Source organism: Platalea leucorodia (genome assembly GCF_965183815.1).
Source record: "Platalea leucorodia genome assembly, chromosome: 2".
NCBI classification, from domain to species: Eukaryota; Metazoa; Chordata; class Aves; order Pelecaniformes; family Threskiornithidae; genus Platalea; species Platalea leucorodia.
In genome coordinates, this window is record NC_138824.1 from 16,913,910 (window position 1) to 16,934,840 (window position 20,931).

At 39.0% G+C, this 20,931-nt stretch overlaps 1 protein-coding gene across 3 annotated transcripts in view; it reads left to right on the forward strand.

The window, feature by feature from the left end:
* The window catches only part of GRIA4 (glutamate ionotropic receptor AMPA type subunit 4), a gene marked incomplete at both ends in the record, with an annotated part of 233,713 nt that overhangs the window by 163,919 nt on the left and 48,863 nt on the right, over positions 1 to 20,931 (forward strand). For 2 of the 3 annotated variants that reach the window (XM_082336963.1, XM_082336962.1), the window contains 2 exons: positions 5,447 to 5,557; positions 14,085 to 14,291. In XM_082336963.1, the coding sequence (XP_082193089.1) occupies positions 5,447 to 5,557; positions 14,085 to 14,291 (318 nt within the window). Of the gene's footprint in view, positions 1 to 5,446; positions 5,558 to 6,836; positions 6,870 to 14,084; positions 14,292 to 20,931 lie in introns of those variants that run through there. The other variant, XM_082336964.1, reaches the window with a different exon arrangement.

Here is a 20,931-nt window from a genome sequence, read left to right on the forward strand (position 1 = left end):
AAGCAAGGATGGGTAACCTGGGAGAAATACAGAAACGTTGTCTGAGCATCCAGGAATGAAGTTAGGAAAGCTAAAGCCCAAATGGAATTTAATCTGACCAGGGATATCAAAGACAACAAGAAGGACTTCTATATGTACACAGGTGACAAAAGAATGACTAGGGAAAATGTGGGCCCTTTGCTCAATGAGACAGGGGACCTGAGTACACAGGACATGGAAAAGGCTGAGGTACTGAATGCCTTCTTTGCCTCAAGACTTTACTAGCAAGACTGGCCTTCAGGAATCCTGGGCCCCAGAGACAAGGGAGAAAGGCTGGAGCAAGGAAGATGTACCTTGGTAGAAGAGGATCAGGTCAGGGAATACTTAAGCAAACTGGACGTACATAGGCCTCTATGGGATGCACCCCCAGGTGCTGAGGGAGCTGGCAGATGTCATTGCAAGGACACTCTCAATAATCTTTGGTTGAGCATGGCGACTATGAGAAGTGCCCAAAGGCTGGAGGAAAGTAAATGTCACTCCTCTCTTCAAGAAAGGCAAGAAGGAGAACCCAGGGAGCTACACCTTGATCCCTGGGAAGGTGATGGAGCAGCTATTGTTGGAAACCATTTCCAGGCACATTAAGGACAAGAAAATCATCATGAGTAGTCAGCATGGCTGACTTCACCAAGTCATGCTTGACCAACTTGATAAACTTCTACAATGAAGTGATTGGATTGGTAGGTGAGGGGAGAGCAGTGGATATTGTCTACCTGGACTTCACTAAGGCCTTTTACAGGGGTCAAAACTGGGTCCAGTCCTGTTTAAAGTCTTCATTAATGATCTGGATCTGGGGCAGAATGTACCACCAGCAAGTTTGCTGATGACACCAAACTGGGAGGAGTGGCTGATATGCCAGGGGGTCATGCTGCCATCCACAGGGTTCTTGACAGGCTGGAGAAATGGGCCAACAGGAACCTCATGAAGTTCAGCAAGGAAAAGGGCCAAGTCCTGCACCTGAGAAGGAACAGTCCCAGGAACCAATATATGCTAAGGGCCACCCAGCTGGAAAACAGCTTGGCAGAAAAAAGCAGTGGGGGTCCTGGCGGACACCAAGTAGAACATGAGCCAGTAATGTTCCCTTGCAGCAAAGAAGTCTAATGGTATCCTGGGCTGTGTTAAACAAAGTATTGGCAGCAGGTCAAGGTAGGTGATCTGTTCCCTCTACTCAGCACTGGTGAGGCCACACCTGGAGAACTGTGTCCAGTTCTAGGCCCCTCAGTACAAGAGAGACATGAACAGACTGGAGAGAGTCCAGTGAAGAGCCACAAATACAATTAAGGAACTGGAGCGCCTCTTCTATGAGGAAAGGCTGAGAGAGCTGGGACTGTTCAGCCTGGAGAAGAGAAGGCTCAAGAGGGATCTTATCAATGTGTACAAATACCTGAAGGGAGGGCGCAAAGAAGATTGAGCCAGGCTCTTTTCAGTAGTGCCCAGGGACAGGACTAGAGGCAGTGGACGCAAGCTGACACACAGGAGATGCCCTCTGAACATCAGGAAACACTTTTTCACCGTGAGGGTGATCAAGCACTGGGACAGGTTGCCCAGGGAGGTTGTGGAGTCTCCATCCTTGGAGATACTCTGAAGCCATCCGGACACGGTCCTGTGCAACTGGCTCTAGGTTGAGCAGGGGGGTTGGACCAAATGACCTCCAGCAGTCCCTTCCCACCTCAATCATTCTGTGATTTTGTCATTCACCATTCATTATGTTACCAAGATTTTAAAAAAAAAAAAAAAGAGGAAAAAAGTAAACAAAGAATATACTTGTACATGTACATGCACAAAACAGTCTAAGATTTGGTTCCTAAATTCCAAGTTGGGCAACTAACATGAAAATTTATTATCAAAAATTTTGAGTATTGTGTTGCCCTTAGCGACTTGTGGGCTTTGGCAGGAGCACTTTAGTGGTTGCTACAAGGTGCACAGGACTTCAGAAATTACACTATTCATTCAGATGCCAAACTGTTGTGACAAATTTACTTTGTGGCAGATATTTTTGCGATACTGTTTCCTAAAAGACAAATTCGGCCTCTGTATAAGTGGATGGAACTACTATAAAGTCCAATTGCAATCCAAATAGAATTGCATGTACTTTAATAGCTGAACTCAATCCTAACCTTTGATGAGTTTTTTTCCTTGGGGATTTGAGGTATTTATGGGAAAGCATATTGTTATTTAGTGCTCTTACAGTGACTGTGAATCTGTATACTTAGACAAGTGTCATGATATGTCTTATATATTTATTCAGTAATCCAGTTCCAAAGTTACTTTAGCGCAGGTTTGAGATGCACGCATGAAAGCTAACACCCATGCACACAAGCTAAAATTCCTTTAAAAAATGCCTGCCATTCTTCAAACACCTGCTTTATCTCTGTCTGCATTTTCATATGGTACTTACTTTTATAACACAGTACATCATTCATTTTCTGATTTCCTTCTGAACTTACCAGCAGTGAGGAACTGCACAATGAAAAACAATCATTCACTATTATAATGATCTTCCCAAACTGCCAGGCTTTGGTGTACATATTCTGCCTTTAGCTGGTCACAGTTTTTGACAAGAACTTGACATTTTTGGTTATCAATTGTATCTGTGACTCTATAGTTGTCTGGATGAAAAAGAATATTTGTTAGCAGTGCATCCTACTAGGAAGAAAACCTCCCTCTCCACTACATCAGTAATGCAGAAGCTTCCTGTTAGCTGCAAACACCTAAATGAAGGCTCCTGTGCTGTAATAGCAATTGCAAAGAGAAAAGGAACTTTTCAACTAAATACACCAGAAGCTGTGCATGGGAAGAATTTGTGTTTGTTTGCTTCACTAATAGACAAAAAATGTTCACTCATATTCAATCATATTTACTTACTCATGTTGAATTACTTCATGTGTTTGCAATTCTCTGTGGTGAGTGTGTCTGCACACTGCTCTAGGGACTGCTAAAATGTCTTGCCTCTCCATAAATTTTTTTCAAAAAGGAAAGTGATGAAATAGTAAAGGTAAAAATCAAGAGGAAGGTTGCCTGTTCTAAGAATATACAGGATTCTTTATGCATATCAGACCAGGAACCAAAAGCACTCCCCTGCACTTCTAGACTCTCATATGACATCACTGCATTGATTTGTACATGATGTTTCTCCATGTCATGGAGGCAGAATCCTATGTGGTGGTGAATTTTAGTCTGAGTTCTACAATAATGTTAGAAATAATATTGGCTGCGTAACTGATCTGATCATTTAGCCATTTTCCATCACACTGGTCTTTTCATCCAAGGCAGACTGTCCTTTGGCACTGACAGTTACACTGGAGCTCTGTCTGAAGCCCGCTTTCCACTAAAATTTCCTTTCCTCTTCTGGTAAGATGGACAAGGCTCTCCCAGCTTTCGGTCTCACAAACTCCTTATTAGTCAAGGAAGGAGGGAAGCGGGAGTTGCTGCTGACTAGGCCCCGGGTGCTTCTGAAAAGTGAGCTGTGCCAGCTTGAATTGCATCTCTTTGATAGGAACTGTTTAAAATCACTGCCGCTGTCTGCATCTTTCCTGGGAAAAATGATCAGCCTCTTAATTCATTAGGTTCTCAGCAACCTGGAGAGGCCCTTTAGGTGGGATTAGAGCACTGTTCTCCTACTGACATGTTTGTGTTCATGTTGTCTGTTTGACATGGAGCTGAGTGCTGTCAGTGCTGGGTCAGAGGAACAGGCACTGAGCCATTCCCCAGAAACCTTGTCAGAGGGTGCACAGACAACCATGATCTAGTTGGAGAAAACAGAATGGCAAGAAGGGGAAAAGGGAGAGTGTTGGCTAGTGAGCGACAGGTTAGATGTGAAAGCAGCTTCAGCTAAGGGACCTGTGTCTGGCATGCTGAAAGGACGGGGTGGGAAGGTGGAATTAGACATCTCCAAGTAAGAGTGAGACAAGGGACCACTGTCATGAACCACTTGCCATTTCATAGACATCCGCCTTGTACTGGGAACATCATGCACACAGGATTTGCAGGAAGACCTTCCCTGCCTGATGTCACCCAGGGCAACATTAAATATTGGGAGGAACTCAAAAATCCAGAAATACCACTTGCTGATAAAGATACTAAACATGGTGTCACCAAATGGAGTGAGGAGATGAGCGTGCTGTAAGATTCTGACTGGCCAGGATTTACAAAAACAGTGAAGTATTTTAGGTCTTGTATCTTCTTTTGGCCATCCAAAGACATAGTACATAGCCTGTGGGGATTTTTTGGGGGGTATGTGGGGAGTTCTAAGTGTTCATTGAGCAGCTCCCAAAAGCATCAATAAAAGTTTGAAGGGGAATCTTCTTTTCTCAGGCTGCCTTCATCCCATCTGGTCTTACAGCAAGCACTGCATCCCTGGGCCCTCACAGGAAAGGATGTTGACTCATGTCTTGTGCCCAGCATCATCACTACCAATGCACAGGGCACAGCTGCAGGCTGTACTGAATACTAGAGGTGTGCACTGCAAAGAGCCATGTCTGTATGTAAGGGAAGGCTTCTGATTGCAGGCATACCACTTTTAATTTTTTTTTTCTCCATGGGAATACAAGAATGAGTGATTCAAACCTGACTCTAGAGTAGGTCGTTCCCAGCAATGAACAAAGGCAGCTGTTTCACCTTAAGGCTGCTCTGGGAAGGGTTGTCACAGCCTAATTGCAGCCAGGGAGAGGAAAACCTGATTTGTTCCACTTCCCTGTAGGTACTTACTAGAGATACTTTTAAAGTGAAGTCACTCTTACCATGCTTTAGAGTCAGTGGGGAAAGCAAGCACTTTTCTAGGAGGGGTGCTTATCCTGCATGAGCTGAGTCACTGTCTGGTGGTGCCTGTCTGTCCAGTGAGTGTAAAGAAAGCTTTAATAACAGAGCTTCTAATGTAGGTACTAAAGGTCAGTGCCAGCAGTTAAGTAGAATGAGCCTGGTGTAAGTCCTGCGACTGGGGTCTCCTGGGAGGCCCATGATGGAGCAGGGAATTCAGATCAGCCATTACATTGCAAAGCTGTCATCCAAATGTTTTTCACTCCTCCATCCAAGACCAGAATATCTGGAGGATCAGTGAATGAAAACTTTCTTGTGGAGAGCAAAAATTCTTATATCTCATTTATGACCCAGGAAGACTTCAAACTACTGAAAACAGGATTTAACTTGTGCCTCTGGTCAAAGTAAGTAGCTCAGATCATTCAGGAACAGCTGAGTGGCAGCGATACCACATCTGACTCTGCAGCAGTAGTGCAAGATGGTATACCCAAAGTGCTAGATAAATACCACTGTGGACCTGTCTATGAGCATGACAGCACTTCCTTTGGTACCAAATTATCTTTAGATCACTCTGTTGTTCTTATAATCATTTATATTTGTAGTTATACAGAATGTAGAGTTTTCTACTGTAAATTATATACATTTTGTTTTGCAGGTTGGTTACTGGAACGACATGGATAAATTAGTTTTAATTCAGCATGAACCTACACTTGGAAATGACACTTCAGCCATTGAGAATAGAACAGTAGTTGTCACTACAATTTTGGTAAGGTGTTTCTTTTTTTAATGCTTATACTGCTATGTGACACAATCTTGTTTCTAGTCATGGTCTAATTTAGTCTGCCAGTTCCTAGGTTAGTGGGAGGGTGAGGACCATATATCTTAATTATCTTGACTGTCATGTCTGTACAGTTTTTTTGGTACACATTTAATATAACGATTCACTTGAAATCAGGTTTTTAAAATTGAGTTGTGGTAATTTTTTTTTCCTTTATTCAGTCTTTTCCATTTTTTTACTAAAGTAAGTCTCAGATATATAAGTGAATTCTTTCAACCTCTGATTGATAAATCTTGACTCACAAGAAACTGGAAGGAAAGAAAAACCCAAAACCTCTAAATGACAGAACTGAACAAAGAGTATAAAATTAGGTGTTTGTAATTCCAGTGTCCTTTTTTGTTGATACATTATAAATTCAAAATTGGCATTAGCAAGAGCTAAAATTCTTAGTATAGTTCAGTCAGCCAATCAGAACTGGATTATCTACTTTTAATTGTGAATGAAAACATGAAATTAGTAGGTGCATTTGAAGATATTTCTTAGTATGTTTATTCAGCATTTCAATAAAATTTCCATTTTAATAAAATCTAAATAGATTTGGGGTTTGATTTTCCAGTGTTATTGGTGTTTTTAAAGAGTGGTTGCAAAGGTGAATGCAGTTGCTTCATTCATTTACATTTTTAATACATAGTTTTTCAAAACCATTGTTTCTTACAAATCTGTATTTCAAACAAAATATTTAACAATTTTCCCTCAGAAGTCAGACATGCCCTTTTAAGCTGATGTTTGTAAAAGCCAACTGGCAAAGGGTGACCTTTACCTGACCGCTTTTAAAATTTACATCTCAGTTCACTGCCCTTTTCACCTGCTTCATTTAGACAAGATATTTTAACCCTTTAGAATAAGTTAAGCAACAATTTTTCTAATTTAATACAGAGTTGAAAATAATCCAAAGGAAAGTGTCAAGACATTTTCTTACTCAAAAATGCAGTTAGTTACCAGATTCCCAGCAGTTTGTATACATTTATACATTAAGTATGTCTTAACAAATCTCCTGTTGAAGATTATCATTCCAAGATGCAAACCAACCAAACTACTATTCAGGAATTCAGAATGTAACTCCTAACCAAATTGTGTAACTTTTTATTTTATTTTATTTTTTTGCATGGGACATTTAAAATATATGTATCTTTTTCCTAAAAAAAAAAAAAAAAAAGACTTGGTGATGGAAAAAAAATGTACTTCAGTACAGTCCTCCTCTTTTCAGCCTCTGATGAAGAATCCTATTTTAAGAAATTGATCAAGGAAGAAAAGAGTCCCAAGATGCTGCGAACATTCCTAACTAAGGCTCAAGTATTAACCACCAGTCTAGTAGCATTGAGCTAATTTTTCCATATGGATTACTGTTCCTCTGACTGGATGACCAGGCACTGAACCACCAAGAAAAGTTCTGTGACTAATCTGAAATGTCTAGAACAGATGACGTTAACCTTCAACTTTGCCAAGCTGAGAAGAGAACGATGTGAATAACAAGCTTTCAGTCGAAATTTTCCTCTCATACCAATCCTGATATCTTTGACTGAAGCTACCATACATGAATACTGTAATTTCCATAAATAGCTCCAAGCTTAGGAGAAGCGAGTAAAAAATAATAATGAAAAGTAATATAAAAGGTTCCTGTTTGCCAGAAAGGAAAAAAAGGAAAACAAGAAAGCTTTTAAAATGTGTTATCTTGCCTGTCCTGTTTGCATTGAAGCATTTTGATGTGCATAATAAATGTTATCTTCAAAAGAACTTTTCCAGTCCCTGTATTGAAAGGACTGGTGGGATCGTTTTCAAAACCAAAAAGCTGAATTAATATTCCAAAGCATGCCCTATGTTTATGCAGCATGTCATTTTGGGATAAATGCAATTATTTGAAAGCAGCACTGCTTCTTGACCAAAAGTGTCCCCTTTCAATATTTCAAAATCACAGTGCAAGAGAAATATATCAGTATTTGGTTTGAATAAGAATATATGGTGAATTCTGCCTTATCATGCCCATCTCCCATTGACTCCACTGGGAGCTGCACACATGATGCTGAAGGCAGATTAGAACCATGATTCTTAATATTGGCCTGCCAGGGCAATGTATTTAGCATCCACAAGCATATGACCACACACACAAAGAAAAGATATATTTAACTAGAATAATTTCCAGAATCCTGTTATTTTGCTCTTCTCTGTATTATAGTCGTGTTGCAAATGCCAGACAGAGACTTTTTGACCTCTTCATTGCCCTCTTCACATTGAAGGGAAGTTGAACCATTGTAGATGACACATATAATTTTGGTTGCATGCATATTTTCCAACATTAAACTGAAAAGCTTCTGCAACCAGTGCTGTCAGGCTTTTCAGTCTTCAAAGACAGGTGTCGTGGCAGCGTAAGAAAAGTTTGCAAGTTTTCAGCATGGCTCGCTTTAATTTTTGCCTGAAGCCAAATAGCACAAGTTGATTTGCCTGCTGTTTCTTCAGTTTTTATGTGTCTATGCTTACTTTGCTGTAGTGTGGCTGTATGGCTATTGCATAAAAGATGCATTATGATGAATTAGCTCTGCAATCAAAGAACTTACTACGGTGTTTTCTACTTGGCAAAATGTTATGTTCATTTGTAACGTAGTGAGAGCACGTAGAATTTATTTTACAGTTTTGGTTTAGCGCATAGGCACTCCACCTATCTCTGATTAATCACGTGGTGAAGGAGCAGCCCCAAGAGAGGTGGCAGCAGGGGCAGCTGACACGCTTTCCTCTACCAGCTGCCGCACAGCCCTGCTTTTTATAGTTCGTGGGAGAGCCCTGTGTCCTGCACCTCATGCGATGCACAGCCTCCTGCACATCTGGCCCTCCGGAAAGGACAGATTTTCTACCTGTCTGCAGAAGCATTCCCTCCAGAGGCAGGGCTTGGGACCTCCAAGTGCACAGTAGGCTCATTGTATGACTGGAGAAGGGACGCCATATGCAGCCCTCCTCTAACACTAAGGTAAAGTGAGTGACTTAGCCAGCTAGGAAGAATGATCATCTCTAATTTAGCAAGTTGAGAAATATGGTGACAAGATGTTGAGATAGAATATAGGAGAGTAGGCTGGGAAGACTACTCTAAACTCTCTAATCCATTTCATGATACAGTCAACTCTGTACCTACTCTGAAGATTGCAAAACTTAAAAAATCATAAAAATGCTTTAGAACCAAAGCTCGATGTACAACGAGCTGTGTCTGCATTGTGGCTTCCAGCTCAGTATTTTAATGAGATAGTCTTGGTGTTGGCAGATTAAGCTTCAAGGGCAGGATTCAATTCAAGACTGAGTCACCTAAATGTAGATGACTTTACAAAGGTTATTGATTCAGTTGCCCACTTATAAGCACTCAGTGACATTTAAGATGCTCTAGGATATACTGCCTAACCCCCATTTCTTACACTGGCAGGATGACAGTTGCCTGTTTTACGCCATATATGACCACTCCATGTGGATGTCTCAGCTACTGTATGTTGTTTGAGGCATGTGGGATGAGTTGTGCCCCAAGTATGTAAGTTTTCATCAAAGTCCAAAAAGATTTAGAAATTGATTCAGTAGCTCATAGGTGGATGCCTAGCACTGAGGATATCAGACCTATCCATAAAGGGGCAGCACAAAGGACCTGCAGAATGGCACTTGGAGGTCAAGCAGGTTACCTTGAGGCACCTCAGATGACAGATACCTTCACTAAGTGACTGAGAACCACCCTCATTGTTTTGACTGATATACTTGACGCAGTCTTACCTCAAAAATTCTAACTATAACCTCCTTTCTCATAATAGAAAAATATTTTTTCATTAGAAATTTTGTTAATTAAATTTTTAGTAGACTGGAGAAAAAATTGAGGTTTGTTGCATGACAATAATAAAGACTTCAAACCGAATCCTGGACACTTTATTCAGAAAAAAAAACAAAAACAAAAACAAAAACAAAAACCAAAAACCAAAAAACCTTCCATTGACATCTACAGAAGTTTCTTTCAGAATAAAGTGTGATAATGTGTGCCATTCCTGTTCTAAAAATGAGACATTTCCTTGCACAAATATTTGTCACTTTTACAAATTAATTTTACAATGTATGAAGATTTTGAAATGAACTTTAGAATAGGAAAGCCAAACATAGATCTGTTTGGTATTTGCGTTAGTTACTTTCTCTAGCTTGCCTTATAGTGTGAATCATCAGTTGTGAGCATTTTACTGTACACATGAATTTGTGGCAATGTGGTGGAATGATTTGTTTACATCTATAAAGGTAATTGTTGCAGACATCAACTTGTATTTACAAATGTTAAGTATTGTTATAAAATTGTGAATTATATAAGTAAAGCTTGCACCATTTCAAATACCTGTTCCGTGCTAGTCATTCATCGTTTCAACGTGGACTTTTCCTTGATTCACTACCCCATAGAATACTATTAAGCGGCTGAAATCTTGCAAATATTGTGGTGTTAAACCTCATTCAGCAGTAAGTCAAACCTGTGTTTTACATCAGTAGGTTAAGAGTTTATAGTTCAAAAATGTAGTACATACAAAGACAGTGGGGAGAAGTAATATTTTTATTAGACAAGATGGTGTAACTGGAAACAGTGAAAAAGCATGCCTACTTTCAGCTATTTCAACTGATCTAATAGAAGATAGTACCTCTCCATAGGTATCTTGCATCTCTTATATCTTTAGACTAGCATGGTTACACTAACATTACTACTAATTTAGAAAATGCTATTTTAATAGATTATACAGAAAAAATAATCTTTTTCAGTGCCACAGATAGAAAAGAGCATCAAGATATGGCTGAGTATATGCTATTGATCAGTTCAGATATTTCATGACTTTGCAGTGTGACCTTGCAAGTTCATCTGTGTAAGTTACTTGTTGGCAAACCAGTAAAACTTGCCTTTCAGTGCCCTGATGTTATTATAATAACATCTGCACACCTCATTAGTTTGAAACACCCCCAAAGTCTGAAATGGACAGAATTTAAAACTAGTGCTACTATTTGATTTTTTTTTGCAAACAGTCTTTATCAGAAAGCCACATTCAGTCCCACCCACATCCCCCCATCAAATTCTACCTTGAAAATACATCTCTCAATATTTGGCAGGTAAAGTAGGCACAATAATTAAAGAAACTGTTATTTATTCTGTGTAAAATAATAGGTAGGAGAGAAAGGACAACATAGTACGCAAAAGGTAGTAGGTGTTCCCATTATTTTTAATTGCATTGTTTCACACTGGCAGATCTCACTCAATTGCTGCTTCTTTTAAAGCAGTCACAGCAAGGGGTACTACCTTACTCTAGAAGAGAATTGCATTATAAGAGATGTTCCTTGCTGTATTTTTCTCTAAATCGGTAAGATCAGAGTGTGTAGAAAGAGAAGTGGATGGGGAGAGAACCAATGTGGTTCCTCCAAGTCACCCAACAGATCCCTGCCAGAATCCAGGTCTTCTGAGCCCTCACTTGGTGGTCCCTCCACTGGATGGGATTGGCACTGCTTGCACCTACCAAGGGCGCTATTGTACCCCACTGCTTCCCTTCTCACCATTCCCTCACAGAACTCATGGGGAGGAGGGATGAAGTTTGTTTAGCCTTTAACAGGAAAAATAAGGCATCTGTCACTTTCCTTTGCTCTGCAGAGACAGTTGAAATGCTTTTTTGTAGCAGCCCTGTCAGTGATGAGGTGCAGGCAGAATCACAGTGTCTAGGGTTTGGGAGAAGGAGCAGGCTGACCTGGCCTCCTCTGTGCCTGTCTGCTTTGTGCCCCTCGCCAGAATTATTATTCCCTGGTGTGACTTTAAGTGTATGCCTTCAGCTTGGCATTTATGAGAAAGGCTGAATCAGAAGAGCGAGCAGTCACTAACTCTGGTCTTTGAAAAACAAAATTGCTTTTGAGGTGCAGCCAGCAAATGTAACTGAAGCTTGTAAGGAGAGTCCACAAATGCAGGATACTGGACAAGCCTTGGTTGTATTTCTAGCTAGCAGCTGGCTAAATCACAGTCAGGAGACATAGTATTTTTCACCTCTTTTTATTTTTAACCATGTTTGTGAAATAACATATGTAGAAAGACCCAGATTTTGGCTTTTCCTCTCATGGGAACAAAAAGCCTACATAAGGGAGGAACATTTGATTCATGTGCACAAAATACTTCCTAAAATCAAGATCTACTGCAAAGAGAGGGCAGAATCCCTTCTTGTTGCTCTTCTTTCTCCCTCCCTCTGGAAGACAGCTGGTTGAGATTAAGCTGATTTAACTGGGGATAGGAATGCAAGAAATGGTGCAGGCTACTGGTAATACTCAGCAGTTTTTCTCTGAAGATAAAAACTCTGTACAGGCAAAGGCATTGCACTGCATCACTGTAGTAATTACAATGTATAGTTAATGCTGTAGCTTAGTGGTCTTCTCAGTGCCCAGGCCACATGCAACAAGATGATAACAGTTTGTTTGGTAATTGCCCCAATTTTAGAAGTCCTTGGCGATCCTTAGCCGTGCAGTGGTTATAACTATGTGCTCAAAAAATGCAGCAATTTGCTGTTGTCAACCTCGAATTTCTCTGGGCATTTATACTTATATATAGGTCAAGGAACCAGGTAATCAGACAGAGTTTGACTTTAGAAGTGATCATTGTGGACACTTTTCTATGCTGTGTGGTTCCTTAGCTGAAGTAATGGCCATAATGCATCGATGGCCTCCAACACCGAATTACTGTTAAGGAATTGTGGCCCAAAGAGGCATGCCCATAGCACAGAATAACATAAGAAGGAGATGATAGGAGGAGACGTGTTCTGGGAATACACCTGAGAGTGACACATTTCTGCAATACTTAGGAACCTGACTCTGTCTTTAAGGAAACACTAGCACTTCCTCCTTCCCAAACTGTGTTGAATTTAATCTGGGACCTTTCTCTCACACTGAAGTAAACGAACTACACAACTTTCTCCACTCACATTACACAAAGCTCCTTTCTGCCATCCTTATACGAAGGTGGGTCCTGGGCAGAGTTACCACAGGGAGTAAATTTACATAAGTAAAGGGAGTAGTGCCTCCCATGTATAATCTCTTTCTTTTCTATTTCTCTGCCTTTTCACCATATAACAGTAAATTAAAGATACTGTTCAGGCTTGCCTATCAAGTTCTTCTCTTGGGTGGATCTACACCCTGCTAATAGGAGCTACAAATTGGTATCCAAAAGGAAAAATTTACCTGACACACTGAAACATTTTGGAATTGGTTTATTCAGTCCCCCTATTGCTCATGTAATGCCACTTATCCCCCATTGTTAAACACCTAGTAGAGGTTACAAAATTATTGTTGCTTACAGCTGATGTTGATGTAGTTTCAGTGAAGCAGACATTCTCAGACTACACATTTACCTTTATTTTTGTACTAATTATGTATGTAGGAAAGATGTGAATAGGGCAAAATACTGCCAAGGTTAGTGTCAAAAAACAACATTTGCCAGGGCCAGCACAGAGAAAACTTAAGTTGCCAGTATTTTGTGATGTAAATTCAAACAAAGGGTGACATTAGTGACAAGTATTTTATCTGGAACTGGCTATGAATATGAATTCTGTGAAGTACTTTAAAATACCACCAGAAAGTATAGTTTTACATAATGATTGCTAAAGTCTGAATCCACACAGAGCAAAAAAGAAAATGTGACCTTGTTTTCCCAGTGTGACCTTGATTTCCCAATCACATAATGTTCACTATTGTGATAGTATGGTTTATACAAGGAATGTAAGATCCACTTTTCGAGACAGGTTTTACTTGTTTTCAATGGCACTCACCAACCAAAAATATTTTGTTGCTTCTTTTTCATGCAGTATGTAAAGTCAGTGTCAGCTTAATGCCTTTCTTGTTAATGCATATTGCGTAGATTCATCTTAAAAGACCTTGCAGAGTCTGCACTGTCTATTCGAAGGGGAAGATGTGTGTTTCCTCAGGAACATACTTCTATGTTCTCACTAAAATGTATGTAGCCTCTTAGTAACTATGCATTCTAAGCCCCAACGAAGCAAATCATTCAGGCTGTGCATCTGAAATTGCATAGACAGTAACCACACTACGTTAGAGGATATGCTTACTTACTGAAGTCAAAAGCATAAATTACACCTTGCATTATCCCACAGTCATTTGCATTGTATGGGTTCAACCACTATTGACGCTTTAAATTTAGCATAAGGTCTTTCATTTAAAACAAAGTAAAATTTATATGCATTCTTGGATAGTTTTTGTATTTATAACTTGTAAGGTTGATATATCTTGTGAAATGTATAAGCCAAATTACAGTGTAAATAGTATACCTTTCCAGAAGGATTTTTGTTGATACATTTTAATTTAAATGTGTTAATACTATCCATGAACTTTTGATAAAATGTGTGTTGTTCAGTCAGTAGATGACATGTTACTTTTCAGAGTATATTCTGTATACTTCTCCTTTACAGTTCTACTTCTTTCATTATAGGAAGCCCCATATGTTATGTTCAAGAAAAACCATGATACGTTTGAAGGGAATGACAAGTTTGAAGGATACTGTGTAGATCTGGCGTCAGAAATTGCAAAACATATTGGTATCAAGTACAAAATTGCCATTGTTCCTGATGGAAAATATGGAGCAAGGGATCCAGAGACAAAAATCTGGAATGGGATGGTAGGAGAACTTGTTTATGGGGTAAGCATACCAATTTTTGAAGCAGGATTTAATTTATCATAGTATTAGACATAAAATAGGAAGTATATGTGCATTTTATTTAACCTTGCGGTCACAGAAAAGAAACAGAATTCTGTTTCAGATCTCTGTGCTTTCATTTATTTTCAAGACAAAATCAAATAGTTTCATGCAAATTCTCCTATTTATTCAACTAGTACCTTGTAACATTAGAACATCCATAGTTTGCACATCCCTTAAAAATTCGTTAATGTTAGAACTAATGTTAGAGAGCATCTATTCCTGATACATTGTAAAACTTAATTGGGAAGAATATCACTCATTTATTCATTTTCATGGAATGGGGGACAGGTCTTTTAAAAAAAGATAGGACTCTTGGTCTAGTTTGAGAAATGGAGAATCCACCATCATATATTAAGCATATATAACAAACCACTACAGCCAAGTACACGATTAAGCAATTCAGAATTAAGACAGACTTTTAAGATGAACATCAATAATAAAATTTAAGAGAAACCTGGTAAGTTCAGCAGCCAAGAGCATTATGTTATACAGTGACCTGGAGAGGGATTCTTCAGAATAGCATAACAGTTAACAATTCTGTTGACACATAAAGTTGTAATATTTAATGAAAATAGTTCCAGCAAACCCAAAGAAATATTTGCAGTATCTGGTGTTACCAAAAGCGGCAAAACTCAGAGCTGTGCTTGCTGGTGACTGCAGTTGCTAATATCTGCACTGAGAACAGATCAGAATTATTAAAGAAACTTTTCATTCCAGTGATGGAATAAAAAAAAATCCTAAATCTTTTTAGGTGAGAACATTTCCACCAATGAACTCATAACATGCCTCAACCTCCCTATAAAAACCTACTGCATATGGGTTGGTCCATCCACAGTTGCCATTTCCATAATTCCAGTGGTGGCTAAGGCCACGTGTGGCAAAAGCCTAGTGGCTTTTCTTGCAGCTCCATTTCTGTTCCCTTCTGTCAGCTAAGTATAGCTGATAAATTTTTTCAAAGTCTTCTCCGCTAGCATCAGTTCAAGGGACTCCTCAACATGAAATTGTGTGCTGCAGGAGTGTGGGGAATGATGCCCCAGAGTTTTGTTGATTTCCCCTCCACATGAGAATGGGAAGGTTATACCAGCTTCACAAAACCCTGTGTGTTCTTGGAAGTTCTTGGAGGAACCAACCTACTTGTGTCTTTAAAGAGTGGAAAAGCTGAATGATCACTAAGTATGTATATCCACTTTAATGGCTTGGAAGCAGCTCAACTCTCAGGAGTCTTAAAAGTCAAGGTTATTTCAGACTTATTGTATGAAAATGGAGATGACTCCTTGTCTGGCTTTTAATTGCGATAGCCATCTCATGGATGTCAATGGCTATGTGCCGTTTTACACCAGTAGGTTTTTTAAAACATCTGAGAAATTTTACACATTGTGAGAAAATTCTCTTGCCCAGATATAGAGTTTTAATAGCAGAGTTTCAATGGCCTATCATCTGTTGAAAATTATAGAGGAAACTTGAAATTACACTTTAGTTTTCAGGTTATGGTTTTTTTTTCCTTTCATTTTTCTTGAAAAGTTTACCTTATCAAACCCAAACTGCCCTAGCGCTAGACTGAAATACAAAGTGCCATTAGGAAGCTCACACAGAGGTTCATGCTAGGACTGGAATGTGACCTACTGCTGTTAACATAGCTGAAAGCAACAAAGCTCACAGGCGTAAGGAACCTGTTGCAAATTGACTGCATGAAGAGGATGTCCTAGAATACATGGTCAACAGTTCATTTTTTGTAATGGAAAAGAATGAGGTGAAGGCTCTTTAAAGGTTTGATGGCCAAGTTTAAAAGCTCCTGCACAACTATGCATTTAGGAAGGCTGCAGTCTGGTTGGGATTCTGGAATTGAGCTCTGGGAATGAGCCACAGCAAAGCTCTTGGAGCTGCTTTTTGAAAGAACTAACAGAAGTCCGCTGTTGCCCAGTATATTTCCTGTACTGTCCGAAGGTGCCGTGAGGCTGTATCTATCCCAGTGTATCAGTGATACCAGGGAATGTCCCTAGGCACTGGAACTTGCTTGCCTAACTGTTAAATTGCAACAGTGGTCCCTGCTATATTTTTGGCCCAAAACAATTTCAGAGCCCAGCTGGACACTAGCATGGGGGAGAGGCCATTCCCTATAGTAGCTTGAATGCAGCCAACCTGGTTTAGAGGTTAAATAACTTTCATGATAGCGACACAGACTGTCTTGTGCCAGCTGGCTTTAAGGTCACGAGCTACTCCAAGCATGTTTAATGTACTTTTACAGTTGTAGCTTTAAAGAAAATTGTTCTTCCTGTTAACTCATAAAAGTTGCTGCTTAAGATTTCCATAGAGAATCCATGAAGAGCATCCTCCCTGCAACTTCCTTGAGTCCGTGCCAGATGATTTACAGAACATCAGGTTCCCTGGCCTATTCCATATAGAGAAAGCAGAAAAATCAGTCAGCCAGAGACTTTCCTGCAAAGCTGTGCTATAAGAGGATGTTCATCTTCTCTGGTAGATCCCCAAATCATAAACACAAGTACTCTAAGTAGTTGGCTATGCTTCAAGCAAGGCTTTTTGTATGCAGCCAGGATTGGGACAGAATTTGCAACTGAATTAGCAAGTTAACGAGACAATCTATTTGGGAAACATTTTACAGCTTCTAATTCCCAACCACATTAAAGGATTAACAAACAGTTTTGTGTTGGCCAGTGAGATTGATCCTTTCCTGTGCCACACAAAAGGCTCCTCTCCTCTCCTGCTCTTTACATCATACCCCAATGCCACTTAGTCCTAACGATGTTACTGGGAGCGGACACATGTGCCAATTTTATCCCATGTTCCCTTGAGACCCATATGCACCATTGGTCATTCCGGTAGCTGAAAACCTTCAGACACTGCACAGAGAAGCTTGGTTGCCACCTAAACTCTGTAGTTGATTTTTCCATCATGTCCCAGGAGAAACAGTGCATAAAGTGCTGTGTTGTACAGTTTTGATATGACTGTACAGAAGGTTGTGGGGAGTAGGTGTTTATTTTCCTGTTTTGTTTTTAACACTCTTGTTAAAAACTACCAGAAAATCTTGGTCATTTGTCCCTGATCTATCCGAATGCCTGCAGTAGTCCATGTGGGACTCTATAGCCCTTGATATCAACCTCACAGAAGAAATGCTGGCTGGGGATGAAATACCATTAAGCACATGTAACAGGTGTTTCCAAATGCACTAAGAGTCAGCCCCAATTAAATATTCATTCTCCTGACTCAGAATGCTATTCTTTCACTGCTTAATACAAAAGGTCACAACTCATTTCTGTTTAAAACCTGAGAAGCCATGAGCTTCTGAAGTTGAAGTCACTTCCTGCATGATTTTTCTCAGATAGCTTTACCACCTTCATACAATTTGTACCAAGCATAGATTTTATTTACAAGGTTTTAGTAATATATTCTGGAAAAGTAAAAGTCTCTTGCCATCAGACTTAATCTTGTCCCATTGTATAATATTGGAAGGATCCAGAATCTATCTGTGCTTGGTAGTGGTGCAGCCTTGATTGAAATGCTGTTACAGATGTGGTTGCTTCAAGCATGAAGTATCATTAGCTTTTGTCAAAACAGATTTCACTGGCAACAAAATAATGAATTGTTTGCACCATTGTTATATTGTTAATCATTTAAATCCATAATTATATGGTGTACGTTAACTGGGCAAAGCACAAACGCTGATGATTATAATGCACAGCTATTGTCATTATTTAGCTTTCAACAACGAAGAGTTTATGTAGGCCTTAATGTGGCACACAGTAGTCTTACAAAAATAACAAATAATATGATGAGATTGAGGAGGCTGCACTTTTTCCAATTATTTGGCATCTGATTGTGACCTATCTGTGTACTGTCCCTTTACATTTAATGGCATGAAACGGGTTTATCTACGGTATGAATCATCTGACATTAGATCAGTATCGTAATGAAATGGGATAAGTTCCTATTTCTCCTCTTTAACTCCTTAAAGTAGTGTAGACAGTTAGTTCTGATGTAGTTCGAGTTCTGCATGTACTCTGTGAGCATTTAAATTTGGTAAGATTAATCTTATCCAGTGTTTCACATACAATATGCAGTGTGCTAATTAGGTCTTTAAAATCTCCACAGTTCATGCTAAAATGGTGCTGTCACTTTTCCACCTCACATCGTAAAAACTAACAACCCTCAAGGATCCTTGTTTTAATCCCAGTAGCAATCTGCAGACACAAAAAATGAAGCGTTAGCCAACACTTTTGAAGACCAATGATGAGATCTATCATTTACACCATGTTAAGAAAGATACCACTATGTGACAAATACAGAGAAGATTAGCAGTAACAGATCAGAGTTTCCCTGAGTCTTTCAGTTAATTCGTTTCAAGGACTCCACATTAGGCATTCACAGTAGCTGAAATTTCAGAGTATAGAAGACATTGACTCTAAGGAAGGAAACTGTCATTCTAGAAAAAAGGAATTAATGAGTGAGATGAAATACAAAAATATCCAGCAATGCCAGTAGCCCAAACGATCCTACAATCCTTAGGCCACAGAAACCAAATTTATTTTACAATTTTCAAGATATTTAAAAATATATTCTAGACATGTTATTTCTCTTCATATAGTACCTGTCTTGATAAAATAACAATTTCAGTCAGAATTATGCTAAATTTACATTAAAATTCAGAGAATCAGTGCTATTATCACAATGTTTACTCAAGACATGAGCACCAGAGATAGTCTGATACACTTGCAAAATTATGATTTTAATTGTTTTGCTTAAACTATATTTACATAAAATTATGATGATAAGTGTTTGCATCACAATTATATCAGAATGACAGATATAATCTGATTATTAATATATAGCAATTTTAATACAAATTTGCATTTTTGGGCCATTGCTCTGAAATGAGTCAGTTCTTTTGAATTATTCAAAATGATATGGCTACCAAAATAGGTTTAAATTTTAACTACATGAAATTAGTTTTAAATTAAATTCCATAAAATATATACAGCTCAGTATAACTTAGTGTATAAAATAACAAAAACATTATTTTAATGCATTTATCTGTTTCAAAGTTGTGAGATGACAAAAGCCTCTACCTTTCAATTTCTTTTTTCTTTATTACACGAGCTATTTATGTAACACTTGGATTAAACTATTTAAGCACATCCTTAATTTTCTGTATGTTTTAATCTCATTGAAATTGATGGGATTTAAATATATCCTTGTATATTTTACTGAGTATAAATGTCCTTAAGAACATCCTAAAAGGCAAACATGCTTAAATGCTTTGCTAAACTCTGGGCAGTGTACTATGTCTGAAGATGCTACCCCATAAGATGAATTTGGGCTAACTAAGTATTTAGAAAATAAAACTATGACAGTTCTACTATGGAGATTTATGAATAGCTCTTAACTGTGCTTGTGAAGATGACTGGGCCTGAGGTGGGATAAATACAGGCAGATTATCTCACATATGGAGGCCTGAAGCAGAGTAATGCCACTGCAGAAGGCAGGCTGTGAGTCTACCTTATTTGCAGCCAACAGCAAGTGTTCTCAAAATATGCTCAGTTACCCTCCTTAGCCCATAAGCTGTACAGAAGTCCAGGCTGGTCACAGAACATGGGATCTGCTCTGTGAATCCACCTAGATACAGCACCACAATGATGAACAGGAGAAAGGTTTCAGCAGCTTCTGCATCTGTTCCCCTCCCACGGGTGCATGTTTTGTCCCAGTTCCTCTTACAATTCCCATCTAAAGTACTGCTGTAATGACAGCTTTGGTGTACAAGGCAAGGCAAACAAGGCAAGGCAAGGCAAGGAGCAAACCTTAATGTAATATTGAGTCCCTAATGACAGAAATGACCCATTAGCACAGCTACAATAACTTATATTTCATGCAGATATCATTGTTAGGAGCCGTAATCACCATCATCATCAATAATGATTCATTCAAGACTGGCATCTTCATCCTAAAAACATATTAGAGAAACATATTAAAAATTATTCCTGTCTCTAATGGGAATGGATTCAGCACACTTTTTATCCTTTATCCTTACGTGACTTTGCACAGCTGTTTCCTGTATACTTGCCTTTTTGCACTGTTTAAAATCTGATTCATTCCTATTGAACTATCTTTCCCCCAAGACAACGGCGTGCGGTTTTCTGGCATCACAGCAATAGTTAATCACCTTTGCTGCTTCATGGTATTTGGAACTTCCTTGAGTCTGTGAGCTGGCTTCCCTCAAAGAATGATTGTGTCTTGTGAAAATACGATAATAAATGACTGTTTCAGGGATCTTACAAAAAAATCTCTATACATTCAGTGACAATGGGTTCATTCTCATTTTTCATTCTTCCGTGAATTCCTTTACTTTAAGTCTAAATTAATACCTAAAATGATCTACCTACACTTCTGCCCACCTCTATAAGATTTAAGAGTCTTCTCCTTAGCAGGAAAATTAAGTATTTCTATAATTCTCTAAAGTAAAAACCTGCAATATGTATGTTTTACTAAAAGCGTATTGAGTAAATATAGACTGTAATAGAAAGAAACAGATAGTATAAAGAACATTTAAGCCACAGTGTCCTGATGTTAA